Here is a 15,074-nt window from a genome sequence, read left to right on the forward strand (position 1 = left end):
GTGGCAGATTGGATTCAGAATTGGCTGACCCTTAGAAGACAAAGGGTGGTAGTGGATGGAAAATATTCAACACGGTGCTCAGTTATGAGTGGTGTACCGCAAGGATCTGTTCTGGGTCTTCTTCTATATGTGATTTTTGTAAATGATTTGGATATAGGAGTGGAAGGGTGGATTAGTAAGTTCATGGACGATACGAAGGTGGGTCGAGTGGTGGATAGTGCGGAGGGCTGTTCTAGGTTACAAAGGGACATTGATAGGATGCAGAGCTGGGCTGAGAAGTGGCAGATGGAGTTTAACCCTGAAAAGTGTGAGGTGATTCATTTTGGAAGGACAAATTTGAAAGCAGAATACAGGGTTAATGGAAAGATTCTTGGCAGTGTGGAGGAGCAGAGGGATCTTGGGGTTCATGTCCACAGTTCCCTGAAAGCTGCCACCCAGGTGGATAGAGTTGTTAAGGCAGCGTATGGTGTGTTAGCTTTCATTAATAGAGGGATTGAGTTCAAGAGCCGTGAAGTTATGCTCCAGCTATACAAAACCCTGCTTCGGCCGCATCTGGAGTGTTGTGTCCAATTCTGGTCGCCTCATTACAGGAAAGATGTGGAAGCATTGGAAAATGTGCAGAGGAGATTTACCAGGATGTTGCCTGGAACGGAGGGAAGGTCTTACCAGGAAAGGTTGAGAGCGCTAGGGCTTTTCTCTTTAGAATGACGAAGGATGAGAGGTGACTTGATAGAGGTGTTCAAAATGATCAGATGTATAGATAGAGTGGACAGCCAGAGACTTTTTCCTAGGGTGGAGGTAGCTATTATGAGGGGGCATAGTTTTAAAGTGAGTGGAGGTAGATATAGGGGAGATGTCAGAGGTAGGTTCTTTACTCAGAGTCGGGACGTGGAATGCATTGCCAGAGAGGGTAGTGGAGTCGGCCTCATTAGGGGCATTTAAGCGGCTATTAGATAGGCATATGGATGATAGTATAAGGTAGGGATGGAGGTTAGATAGACCTTAGTTTTAGGGTAAAAGTTTGGCACAACATCATGGGCCAAAGGGCCTGTACTGTGCTGTACTGTTCTATGTTATTCAGCAATCAGTAATATTGACTAATACAAAGACTACCTACTGTTAGATAGATAAATACTGTTAGATAGATACTATGAATAAGGTTAACTATTAAAATAATCACAACATAGAAGAAATTTCATAGTCTACAAGCAGGCAGAATATAACTTTACAGCATTGGAACCTTGACAGAGACCATTAATGATAAAAAAAAGTGTTCTGGAAATTTGAGTCTCAATGATAATTAAAGTGTAAATAAAGGCTTCATAATACTGTTAGCAAAAAAAAAAAAAAAATTTTAGTTAAATTTTAGATGTAGGAGTAATAGTGTGCCCATAGTAATAAAGACATATTTTTGTGGTACAAAAACAGCTTTAAGAAAAATGCATAATTTAAGAAAATAAAGGAAGAAATTATATTTGGATAGTGCATTAACATGTCACACAAAATACCCCAGAGAACTGCAGCTAGATCAACAAATAATAAACGAGTAATTAATTAAATGTTCTGATTGTGTGATATTACTGGAGGTAAAACTGTTGGCCATAACAACAGAAGAACTTATCAAATGGTGCATCAAACTTAGTTGGCAAATAGCCTTAGTTTTACATCTCAACAGAAAGAATGCAAAAATATCATTCTGTTTCAGCACTACACCAAGATTAGGTTCAATCAGTATGATTTTAACAATATTATATACATGGAAATACATTGTATTTAATGCAGTGTTTGTGGAAAAAAACATTGACTTGGTTCCTAATGCCATTTAATAAATAGAAAACAATAAGGGAACTCATTTGGAGATTTTTCAATTTTCATATGATTTACTTAAACAGCTATTGTAATGAAATCTTTGGAAGGTTTGGTTGTACAAAAACAGGGGAGTCAGAATGAAATTTGCGGAAAGGCAAAAGCATTTGCAACAAAAGCCCATTTTAATAAATCACTACACTATTACTAATATGACAAACAGAATATACAATGTGCCATTGGATTGCTTTGCAAATGTCCATTTATTAGACAATTAAGGTTTGGTTTATATTTGATAATTGGTTGACTATTAGAATAAATAATTTTTACTCAACATGTGCAAAAAAATAATAATTCCCAGATATCATTGTTTCTGCTCTTGGAACACAAGTACCTTCTACTTGAGCTAAGTAGTTTACCAACCAAGCAGATCACAAGAACATTTACTATTCTATAAGGCTTTAGACAACATAACATGACATCACATCCTAATGTACAAAATATAAATGTTTATTCTCTGGTAGTCATTTCATTTCTTTCGGATTGCAAAAATCATCTTTTAATATTGTTAGGAACAAGAAAGCAGATGACATTCGAGTCAATTTAAAGTGAGGAACAACAATACAGCATGTAGTTATGGAGCCATTATTGCAATATGGATATAGCCAAGCTGTTAGGATGTACAGGGAACTAGAAATTAAAATATTTAAAGGAAACAAAATACTGAGTACTGGGACTCTTCTTTTAAGGTGAAAGATGAAATATCCAAATTATTACAACTCAATGATATAAGCCATATGGAAAGTGGCAAATGACTTCAGTATCACAATGATCATGAGTGGGTCATAATGCTGGTGGCAAGGAAATAAGTGGACAGATTATTAAGATGTCTAAGGAATATTACCAAAACAAAACATCAATTATAGCATCTAGTCAATTAACAAGAATGTTCCATTCTTTTGCATGAGCATTTCTGGTTTCGGATATCTTAAATTGTGTAAATCATTCCTACAATATAAATATCAACACTTAAAAGTAGTGTTAACTTTTCATTCAAACACATATTTGAGATAGTTTTTGTAGAAGTAACTTGCCTACTGTACAAGGAAGGATGTCTCTGCAAAATCAGGAAAGACATTTTCAACAAATTTAACAGGAATTAAATTTGCACTTCCTACACCAGCCAGAAACAGACAGGTACAAATGAGCCATTTGGATTTACAAAACTTCATAAAAATAACTAAATCTAAAAGGGAACAACTAGCAGTTGAAACTGGGCTTGTAAATGGACAAATAACCCACCTGCAAAATATAGTTCACTGACCGTAAAATTCAAGTACAACTGAGTGGAGCATGTATTGTATAAGCTCAGCCTATTATATCAGGCATTAAGTATTTAACCAATAACCCTAGGTGACTCAGAAAATGACCCAGGAAATTCTGAGTTTTATTTTTGTGGACCAAAGGAAAGGACAACTCCTTTTCATTCAGTTATTCAATCTCCCCATCCACCTTCTTCCCCAATATAAGTTTCTTGAACAATGGCACAAGCAGAGCCAGACCACTGTTGTTCTCTGCCTGACTGAACCTATCACACTAAACAATTTCTTAATTTCCCTCAATTACTCCAAATGAACAACATTACTCGTGGGAATCTTTATGGGTCTTATCTATGCCTGCCTTTTTTTGTGAGACATGTGAAACATTCTTTGTTCCAGTTGGGTCCTGTCTCACTTCTCCCCCACCACCTCTCCTGCTCTACCCATCACCGCACAGTATGTTCATGACTGTAATGGTGCCATTTTCTGCTCTTGCAGAATTAGAAAATTATTTCAACTTTGCTTCAGATTTTTACCCTTACCTTGCCTTCACATTGACCATTCTTAGTTCTTCTCTTCCTCAAATTCTCTACCTGGATGCCTGGGGATAGGCATTCCACCAGTACCACAAATAAACTGACTCCTGCAGCTACATTGTGTAACCACACTTCTGCGTTACTGATGTTGATATAATTGAGCTGGAAAGTTAGTTCCGACAGGGAGAGATGTTAAGGATCCAGTGAAGAGGGTATGGGGTGTGGGGAGCAGCATAAGCGGAGGCATTGGTTTGCTCAGTCATCTGGATAGTATACAAAGTGGTAAAGAATGATGTCTACAAGGGTGCAACTGGCTGCAGTAGTTCTTAGGACTTTGCTTTCAGACATGGTTAACAATCATTGCACAATGAGGATGCTACATAAACAGAACGATGGGATTCTATCACTTACTTATTCCAGAATGTTCGACATGGGCAGTGGGTAGACAAAAAAAATCCTTGAGAGAAAAAAAAGTGGGGAATGTGTTCTTAACATCCATTTCAGAAAAATATTCTACTTTTCATTAAAGGATGGAATAAAAAGTAATGCTGCTAAAATTTCTACTTCTCAGTTCTGATAAAAGGTCATTGATCATCCACAGATGACTGCCCTGAGATTTTTCACTTGTTTTTGCTCTTATAAATGAATTGTCACCTTTCTATCCCAAAAGGTCCATAATTAGCTCTTACTTTAGAGAGGTGTCTATAATGAGTGATTCTGCAGTAATTATTAAAGGATATATACAAATTGTTTAAACAGGAAGTAGCCAAGATGATATAATCTATCTATCAATTTGCAGACTCCTTTAGTGAGTGACAAACTTTGGCAAAAAAAAAGACCACATATTATTTAAATAGAGACTGCAGAATTCCACAGTAGAGGTATCTGGGTGCTCTGGCGTATGAATAAAGTCGGCATGCAGACCCAGCAAATGAAATGTTGACATTTATTGTTAGGAGAATAAAATATAAAAGTAGGGAAGTTTTGCTACAGTTGCCCTGGGCATTGGTGAGAACATATTTGGAGTGCTGTATAAACTATAAGTTTGGTCTCCTTATTGAAGAGACAATATAATTTCATTTTTAGTACAGAGAAGGTTCTCTCCACTGATTTGTGGGATGGAGGAGGTGTCTGATGAGGAGAGGTTGGTCTGGTTTGGCCGGAATCCACGGAGTTTTGAAGTTTGAATAATGGTCTTAAGAATCTTGTAAAATTTGTTAAGTGATTCGATAGAATGGATGCTGAAAGGATGCTAGCTTTTATGGTTCTAGAACTAGGGGATGAAGTTTAAAAGCAAAGGGTCACCCACTTAAGACACAGATGAAACGTATTTCTCCAAAGCAGTTGTTAAGTCTCTTCCTCGGACAGCAGTGGAGGCAGGAATATTTATTGTAAGGCTGAATTAACCACATTCTTGATTGATATGGAAGTTAAGAATATAGCAGCAGGTATACAGGAGAGTGGAGGCCAAACTAAGATCGACTAGGATTTGATGAAATGGCCTATTCTTGCTCTTCATTCTGTTTGTTCACAAACAGAAATTCTGATAAAAATTACTATCCCTAATCAAAACTTGACTTCCAAAAAAAAAACACGGTTATTTGAATTCTGAAACACCATTTAATATTATGGCAATGATGAACCATATACTTCAAAGATTTCAAATATTACATTTGGTTCAAAAATTCCAAACTATTTTCACATATTGACATTAAACTGAAGTTATTATACACTTTAAATATTGAAGTCTAATTGCTACAAACTGCAATTTATTCACTAAGAAACTGTCATTGCTTAATCATTTAAAAATCACTTAAGACACATAATGTGTTCAACCTGGAGTCATACAGATTACAGTAATAATACTGTACAAGATGTTAAATTATGGCATGAAAACAGGCATTTCAACTTAGATGACATTTTTAAAAACAACACTGATTTTAGCTACAGAAAAACATTTAGCAGGAAGTAAAGACAAACTTCAACTTGCACCAATTTACCAGTTGTTTAGGTTTCAATTTTTAGACAACAAGGAGTTGATCCACTTTTGAATTTCCAAATAGATAGACAGTAAGCTAACAGTTATTAATAGCCATTTTCACATATCAATGTTTGGATAAGGTTGTAGTGTTAAACTGTGACCAGTGAACTAAAATTCAGCCCATTTAGAGGTTTTATCAGGTTCATATTGTCAACAATTTTCCTGTTCAAAACATGTGGTGCTCAAACCCCACTTGTCCCACAATGGAAATTGCAAATCAAATCAATCTCACCAACTCAAAGACCTGCCGTTAAGCTCAAATAATTCAAACCATTGTTTAATTCGCTGGCACTTAAGCTAGTATGTGTATGTGGCAGAACAACAAAGAACACTCCCTTCATTATCACTTAATTTGGTGCTACGTGAGCCAATATGAATTACAAGTATTTTCAATTTTACTTTTTCAGTGGTTCTGTTGTTCACTTCATTACTGGTTATTCTTCCCACCAATTTTCCCAAAAGTTTGTTTTAAGATGTGCATGCCTGATTTACTCACCCTGACTTTGAATCTTGGAGTAGTATTGAAGAGCTTACAGAGAAGCTGCAACAAATAAAAACACCAAGGGCTCTGCAACCCAAGAAATCAAGAAAAGTTAGTTTTACAACTTACTCTACATCTCTCAAATTAACAAGTGGTGTAATAATCAGAATTACAAATGGTCACTGGAAAATAGGACACGGGGGATTACCAAAGCCAAATATTCACTTAAAAATTGGAGAACTTTTGTAAGGATTTTACATTTAATTTCATGTATGTTAGTTTAGAAATTTTATCACAACCCCAGGTTATAGTCCAAAGGGTTCATTTGAAATCACAAGTTTTCAGAGCATAGCCCCTTCATCAGGTGAAGTGAGGCCTCACTTCACCTGACGAAGGGGCTACGCTCCGAAAGCTTGTGATTTCAAATAAACCTGTTGGACTATAACATGGTGTCGTGTGACTTCTGACCTTGTCCACCCCAATCCAACACCAGCACCTCCCATCATAGAAATTTAATCTTTTAGCTTTCTCCGTGCTTTTTTTGTGCAAATTATGCACATTGAAAGTGAATTAAACTCTCAGGAGTGTCATTTAATTTGGGAGACTTAAAGGTAAAGCTGGAACAATCCCTGTAATAACTTTATTCTTAACTTTGAATGACTTTGGCTTTCCAAAGTGATTTACCAATGGATTGAATATTTCTTACATGCACATTGATTGCAGAGTTCATCAGGTGAAGAAAATAAACAAAAGGTCTAGGAAAAAAAATTGCATCAATAAAGACAGCTTCTCCAGTAAAAATAGTTTAATCCCAATCTGTCTGTCCCAAAAGCAAATATGATCATTTTCTGTCCATTCAGGAAGTGGGATTTACACACTCCAAGAAGTTCACATGCAGAAATGAAAGACTAACCCATAAATAAAGAGAACTATCTTTATCTACATGTGAACTAATCTCAAGAGCACAAAATAATAAAGTTTAAACAATCACAGAAGTCATGAAGCTTTGCATAAAGTGCAGTTATTCTATGTAGAGATCATTAAAAGAAAATGATCTAGTACTAGGACAACTTAATTTTTTGAAAATGTCAACCGCACTTCATTGATTACTGAATTATTAGCTATTACATGAAATTTTATGTACTGTGATCAAGTTAAAATTTCTCAAGTTGTAACAAATAAGGAGTGTGTATGTATTTATCCTGAACTATGATGAAATTTGTGACCCACAAATGACAGTTGGTTTCATAGCAGTTCCAGTTTCCTGAAACATAAATGAGAATATTTTTCACTCGATGTGAATAATGGATGTTTCAAAAAGGTATTTTGTTTACTCACTACCATACTGTGGCAAGATTATTTACTGAGATTTCATACCACAGTGCTCACTACCTTGTTTGTACAAATATACACAAAAACATCAAACATAGATGACAATGTATCCTTTTCCAAAAGTTAAATTCTGTACAAATTGTTTATCCTGAAAAAAAAATAGGGCAATTGTCCTTTGGTAATTTCAGTATTTTCTCCTTAAAGCTGACTGAAAAAGATCAGTCAGAAGTTTCAATAGAATTTATAGATATCCTGTACATGAAAGCTACGTGGAGCACTGGATTATACATTAGCATCAGTAATGCTAAAGTTCAACTCTCAAGCACCTCAAAGTGGTCAATTTTTATAGCAGCTCTCCAGAATCAGTACACCAGTTGACAGCAGGTGCATCACTACAAAGCTGACCTGGTCCTCAACAGAATCACAGAGCACATATTCCAGCAGGACTAATGGGCATGAATCAGGAATGGAAATACTGTCTATGCCAGGATACTAAAAGGTGTCAAAAATTGTGTGTCAGTTGAAATCAGCTAACACAGGACAGAATAAAAAATAATAAAAAAAACTGCTTCCTTATAGCACCGTTTACAACCATAGGACCTCCCAAAGAATTGTAATGAAATACGAAGATTTATTCATGGAACCCTCCAGATTGTTTCATGTAGGCTTACCTATAGGAGAAGCAATCTAATTTATCATATTGAAATTTGAAAATAAAATTTAACTGTGGAGTTATGGAGCTTTAATATGAAGTTGTGCAAAACTGCCTATTATATTTCAATCATTGAACATAAAGCTCTCCAATGCCAAAGTTTAAATAAGTAAGTACTGTTTCTATTGATATTTTGTTAGAATATGCTTTTATGTACGTAAATTGTTCGAGACTAAAAAGTAAATAAAACAGACCGCCAGATGATTTAAGTCAGCAACCAGTGTTAAATGGGAATACGCCAATTGGAAAATTTAGCAACTAAAAATATTGATAGACAACCCAACCAAACTTTGGTACAGAAACAAGAGTTACTTTTATCAAGTTAATGTCTGACCTCTGCTTGAATTTTAACATCCATCAACCACATTCAGATTAAATTATTGCAAACGGACCAAGTAAATGAATATTGCATCAAGCACTTCGTAATACTCACACAGCTGGCCCATACAAGGAAAACCTCCAATCATATTTATTGCTGATTTGGTTTCAAAACAAAAATAAGGAATAAAGGAATTGGCAAATATAATAAAAAGTGAAATGACCTTTGTTTCTTTTTGCATAATATAACATGAGATGAAATGAAAAATGTAATGATTTATCCTTTTGCTTTAAAGGATGGAATCCTCTACACTATATGCCAAATTACCAATGAGTTGTACAATGAGCATAATTACAATGAAACATTGCATTCAAGTTAAGATTATCAAAGAAATATCAACAATGGTTACTGATCTTTTCAAAAAAAAAAACTGAATCATGGAGTAAATCCCAGAATTGCACGCATTAGGCACAATTTAAATTTACTCAGTAACTTTAAATAGAATCCCTGAATATGCACTGTTCTCAATGATGCATCAAGAAAAATAAGTGTTGCAGAGAATTTAGTGAATATAAAACACACCTTGAAATTTGCACGCCAGATTAAAGAAGGAAAACAAAAAACAAAATACTCTAGATGCGAGGAATTTAAAATAATAAAAGGCAAACACTGACCACGTTCAGCTAATCAGGCTAGATTTGACTGAAGATTCTGTGCATACTGCCTAACGTGCTGAAGGATTCCTTCATTTCTTGGCTTTTACTTCACATTAAAAAAGGTACTAACCATAACATTACAATTTTGATCTGTTAAAAAAAAAGTCAGAGTTCAGGCGTTAACTTTTGAAGTAGCCTTTGTTATAAATCCCCAACAAATCTATATTTTACAACTGAACTGCAAATATTACTTCAAACATTTCACAAAATCATTAGTTTGCACACAGCTGTACTCATGTAATGAATGCTCCAGAGCCACGGTTAGCAGTGAACAGTTTGAATGTCAAATGAGTGTTAGCTCAAGTTAAACATTCATTTAAGATTCTTTCAACTAATGAATACTTGTGGCTGGATTGGTGGTGGAAGCTTGTCATTTTCTACATTGTCAGAATCAATTGCAGCCACTGGCTGGCCTCTAGGTTTGATTTCAAGTGGATATTTCTCAATAATATCTTCAACGTCTCTTGTCACACCTTCGCTCCAGTCAATTAGATCTTTTTCAAGCTGCTTGGCATCTGACAAAATTTTTTGTTGTCTCTCACTCAGTTGTGAAATAAGATTTAGGTTTTTGTACATCTGCTTCAGTCCTGGACATGTGTCAGGAGACCATTCCTCAGAGTCCTGCTTCTTAGGTGATGCTTGGCCAGACATATAGCGATCAAAATCTTCCTGAGTCAGGTTCAAAGATTGGGCATCCAATTTCTCAATGAAGGCAACAGCACAACACTGCAAACAAATTAAATGCCATATATTTAAAAACCATTACAAATACAGTTTGAACATGACTTTCAAAAAATTGAAATAATATTAAGATTTCTAACAGCACTGTACAGTCACTGATTCATCAAATCTCAGGCGAGAACCTTTTAAATAATACTTTGATAAGTGAAGCATGATTAATATATGTATCAAAATCCAGACATAAATCTCAAACCTATAATTTATCAAGTTACCATCTCAATTCTATTCTTAACCACAGGTAAGTATACAAGCATTGAACAGGGTGATTTGTTCCTAAATTTGTTTTAAAGATTAGCTTTGAAGATTTTTTACCTATTCTGATCTTACATCCTTTTTCTGTTTTAAAATTTCACTCGAAGGGCCTGAGGACTAGATCATATATTTCCCCCCATTATTGGAGAAAGTAGTGCAAATAGGGGAAAACCATCACAGATCACTAATGCCAAAAATTAGGTGGGCATAGGATCTGATCTCCCCTTTCCCAAAATCTCTTGAAAATTCACATATATTGGTCTGTAGTCAACATAAGCCCAAAGGGTATCCGGTATTGCATTAGGATCCCGGGTCACTCAGAGAGTCATACAATCATATAACACAGAAACAGACCCTTCGATCCAACTAGTCCACGCCGACCATAATCCCAAACTAAACTAGTCCCACCTGCCTGCGCTTGACCCATATCCCCCCAAACATTTCTCATTCATGTACTTAGCCGAATGTCTTTCAAATGTTGTACTGTAGCCACATCAATCACTTCCTCTGGAAGTTCATTCCACACACGAACCACTGTGTAAAAAGGCTGCCCCTCATTTCTTTTTATAAATCTTTCTCCTCTCACCTGAAAAATATGTCCCCTAGTCTTGAAAACCTCCACCGCAGGGAAAGGACACCTGCCATTCACCTTATCTACATCCTCCATGATTTTATGAATGTCTAAAGTCACCCCTCAACCTCCTACACTCCAGTCAAAAAGTCCCAGTGTATCCAGCCTCTCCTTACAACTTAAACTCTCCATTCCTGGCAACATTTTGGCAAATGTTTTCTAAATCCTATCCAGCTTAATAATATTCTTCTTATAACAGGGCAACAAGAACTGCCCACAGTACTCCAGAACAGGCCTCAATGTCCTGTCCTAGCTCAACATAATGCCCCAACTCCTATACTCAAATGTCTGAGCAATGAAGGCAATGTGCTAAACGCCTTCTTAACCACTTTGTCTAAACCTGACAAAAGCTTCAAAGAATTATGTACCTGAACCCCTAGGTCTCTCTGTTCTACAATACTACCCAAGGGCCTACTTTTAATTGTATAAGTCTTGTCCTTGTTTGTTTTACCAAAATGCAACAATAATTTCTTGAAAACAATTCACGTGCATCAGTTGTATCAACCAAGAATTGCAGATTTGACTTTATCAAATAGTAAACCATTGTTAAATAAAAACCGAAAGAACTGCAGATATTGTAAATCAGGAACAAAAACAAAATTGCTGGAATAGCTCAGCAGATCTGGCAGCATTGTTGTTCATTTTAAGAGGATTCCAAGCGTAATTCTAGGTAGAACACTTACTAAATTTGTGAAATAATATCCATCTTCTCCAGTCATCAGTCTGCTTGGATTGCAGAATCGAGTAATATACTGGATGTTTGACTGTAAGCGAGGTGGATTAGCCTTCAAAACAATGTAGATAAGCGTGGGTAAGAAGTCATCAGCAGAAGCAGGCTCATTCTTTGTGATCTTTATAGCATTGAATATTTGCTTGCTGCATTGTGTGATGCAGGTCAATTTTTCACGTGGAACACGTCTTGAATCCATTTCAATAATAGCTATAAAGAAATTCACGAAATTCATTACATTATTAAATTAGTTTTACCATTATGAATTCACCTTTTCAGTTTCTTTTTGTTCCTTTAAAAAATGAAATTCAGTACAGATTTTGAACGCATCATCAAAATTTGATTAGATGATATTGGATCAGCTGCCCATTATACACAATGTCTCATAATTCCATTGACTACAAAGGATCAAACACTACCTTTTGCGTCAATGTCCATGATTAATTTCTATCCTGGTGGTTCCAATGTTAGTCGCAGCTCAGCCGGTAACGTTCATACCGAAGTCATGAGCTTCTAGACGCAAGTTCTGCTCTATGAACTGAGCACAATACTCAATCCCAAAACACTAATGTAGCATGGAGAATGTTGTATAGTCATAGATGCCATTTTTAGTTGAGATGTTAAACCGAGGGCCCCTTTGCCCCTCAGGTGAGCGAAAACATTTCATATTTGGCACCAATTTGAAGAGTGGGATAGTTATCCCCAGTTTCCTAAATAATATTCTCACCTCAAATCAATATCACAGGAACTTGCTACTTTCAGTTTGGCTGTCATGTTTCCTGCATTACTACAATGTCTACTACTTCTAAAGTACTTCATTGGCTGTAAAGAGTTTTAAAATTTCTAGTGGCTGTGAAATCAGCTATACAAATACTTGTCTTTCCTTCTTTAACAAAAACAATAAGCATAAACCTATTTCTCTTCAACAGCAATATAAAGGTCTTCCTGTCTGTAATATTATAAATTTCAAAACTTTAATAACTGTTCGTGGATCAATCAATCGACAAAAAATAAACTGTTACACATGGAAAGCAGCAGCAATAACTGCGTCTGGAATAAACTATTAAAAGACAAGGATAAACTTATACAGGAATTGAAAGCAATTAGCCATGTCTGGGAAAAGACGGAGCTGAAACTACATAAACAAAATTGCTTTGACGCTTGCTTGATAAACTAATGCCTTATTGCCACAAATGACAAGGATTGCCCTGCAGAATTTAATGAATTAACTGCAGGAAAGCGGTGTCTTCAAAAAGACAGTTAAGGCCAAATGTAACAAGAAACAAAGAAGCTACTTTGCTGCAGCTTTGCAGTAATTTTAGTTGAAAGAACTTTTTAAAAATCATCAAGAACAATACACATAGACATGAAGGACAAAAATCTGCATAAAGGAATCGAACATCAGAATTCCCCCTTTACCAGAACTTCTAAGAACAATGCTGCATGAGGATCAAACCCTGGACTCTTCCAGAGATAGACACTATTGGTAGAAACATGGCCAAGTTCCACTATTAATTGGGTACAGCCAAATTGGGTTGAGGCTTCACTTGCTTACTTGAGAGGTCTTTTTTTGGTTGATATATGCGATAAAGTTTAAATCACAGTTTCAGCCCTTGATTGTCTTGTGAGATTTCTTAATAAGTGGCCAATTTAAAAGCTAGCTTGTGATGATTTATCCACAACATGTCAAACAAGGAATGATATCAAAGTCTGTATGTTCTATTTTTGACATCTGGTTATTTGAATCGTCTTATGAGTTGACTCCATTCTATATTTATATGAATGGGTGTATTATTCTACCTCAATTTGTGGGTGTATTTCTGACAGCTGCAGGAGACGGGATGATGATCTAATTTTATATACCGGCTCCATCAACCTGGCCCCGAAACAAAGTAGCAAGAGGCTCAATATTGAAGGTCTCAAGTATACCATGAAGACAGTTCTTTTCAGCCAACAGGCAACAGGAGTTGCTGTCTGTGGTCCACTCTAAAGACAAACCAGAATCAGTACAAATGTCTGGTTAAATCTGGATGGCACAACCACTCCTGACTAACTATGGACCATGTGAGCACGCTAGTTGAAAACAATCCCAGCAGATATATTAATAAAGTTGTAGAGTGGAGTCATTTCAGTTAACCATTGGTTTGCAGGGTTCTGACTGACTGCTGCATCCAGTTGAATGGACTCTTACCTCTCAGGATGCACACCATGGGGTCTAATAAGGTCTTTGTTTATATGCCTTTGATTCAAGCCTTGTTTCCTATTTTTAGGTTAAAAACATTTTTATTCTAATTTGTTGGCTTACAATCACTAATTAATTCATCCATACATGACCATCTACATGTATTTCAATGCTTTGTCTCAGAGTTCACACATTTTGCTGATATCGCCAACTCCGCTCTGTTTCTGTCATGGTGTAATTGTGCACTGTTTCCTACCTTTCCCATTATCCTTTACATAAATAAAAGTACATGAAAAAATATTTTTTCCAGCTTTAAGAGACAAAGATCCAAGGCTTTCCTAAACATAGCATCTCTTCAAATCTTGACGTGATTTATGCAAAGCTAAAGTCATGCTTTGCTTTTTGATTCAACAATTGTGTGTCATTTCTCAGTATTTCATAAACTTATGAAACAATCACTTAAATCTGCATCAGCATTGGTGAAGAGGTTCTTGGCTTCTCTACTAGGATATACATGAGAATGGCGACTAAAAATTTCCATGAAATAAAAGGAACTAAATGAGTAAAAGTGCAAAGCAATTGGAGACTGACAGCATCATCACAGTGCCAGAGAAAAACAGCAAAGCTATTGGTGCCTGAGGCAGTGTACAACATAAAATCTATAGCATGGAAAGAAAAAAATGGTGAGTGAAGTGCGCAAGATAGATCCAACAGTTTCAAATAAAATACAAAGTGAGTGGGTTTTATTACTGTCAAGACCAGCTAGGGCCTAAATATTAAAGGCATTTCATTGAAAAACAAGAATGGAGCAGCCTTATCGGGGCAGAGAGAAAATTAATGTCCACTCACAGAATATTTTGTGGAGATCCTCAACGGAGCTTCTGGAACACTCTTTCCCAGAGACCAGTAACTGCAGTGTTATTGAATGTTTTCAAAACAATGATAAATAGATTGTTGACTATCAAGGAGCCAAAGGATACAGAGGGTAGGCAGGAATGTTGAGATGCAGCCACAATCAGATCTACCATGATCAAACTGAATGGTGGATCAGGCTTGTGGAGCTTAGTGGCCTACTCCTGCTCTTAATTCTCGTATGAGATTCTTTTTGAACTGACTAGTCTCGGTCTCAGACACCACATGACCAAGTGTCAGTGTTATCCCAATTCAGAGTAACGTCAAAGAATCCATTTATCAGCTGATAAACAAGCCTGCTGATGCAAACAAAATTTCTGCTGAAATCCTAAGACATGTTAGAGATACTTTCCTGGCATGATTG

The 15,074-nt window shown here is 36.1% G+C and overlaps 2 protein-coding genes across 2 annotated transcripts in view; one reads left to right on the forward strand and one right to left on the reverse strand.

Annotated features, from left to right (window-relative positions):
* Positions 1 to 15,074, forward strand: part of LOC109936781 (rab effector Noc2) — a 251,067-nt gene that overhangs the window by 95,532 nt on the left and 140,461 nt on the right. The window lies entirely within an intron of this gene.
* On the reverse strand, positions 9,382 to 11,836 carry LOC125486177 (rab5 GDP/GTP exchange factor-like). The gene is made up of 2 exons (XM_048612719.1): positions 11,570 to 11,836; positions 9,382 to 9,988 (listed from the first exon to the last, which is right to left on the reverse strand). The coding sequence occupies exons 1-2, from the start codon at positions 11,813 to 11,815 to the stop codon at positions 9,590 to 9,592; spliced, it is 645 nt and encodes a 214-aa protein (XP_048468676.1). The 5' UTR covers positions 11,816 to 11,836; the 3' UTR covers positions 9,382 to 9,589.

Source organism: Rhincodon typus, chromosome 26 (genome assembly GCF_021869965.1).
Source record: "Rhincodon typus isolate 14 chromosome 26, sRhiTyp1.1, whole genome shotgun sequence".
Classification (NCBI taxonomy): Eukaryota; Metazoa; Chordata; class Chondrichthyes; order Orectolobiformes; family Rhincodontidae; genus Rhincodon; species Rhincodon typus.

What these genes read in the sequence shown, in the direction of transcription:
- LOC125486177 (XM_048612719.1), bottom strand. Translation starts at nt 11,815, where the DNA reads ATGGATTCAAGACGTGTTCCACGTGAAAAATTGACCTGCATCACACAA. An exon ending in GATATTATTTCACAAATTTA is followed by an intron (nt 9,989 to 11,569) that starts GTAAGTGTTCTA and finishes ATTTGTTTGCAG; the next exon opens with TGTTGTGCTGTTGCCTTCAT.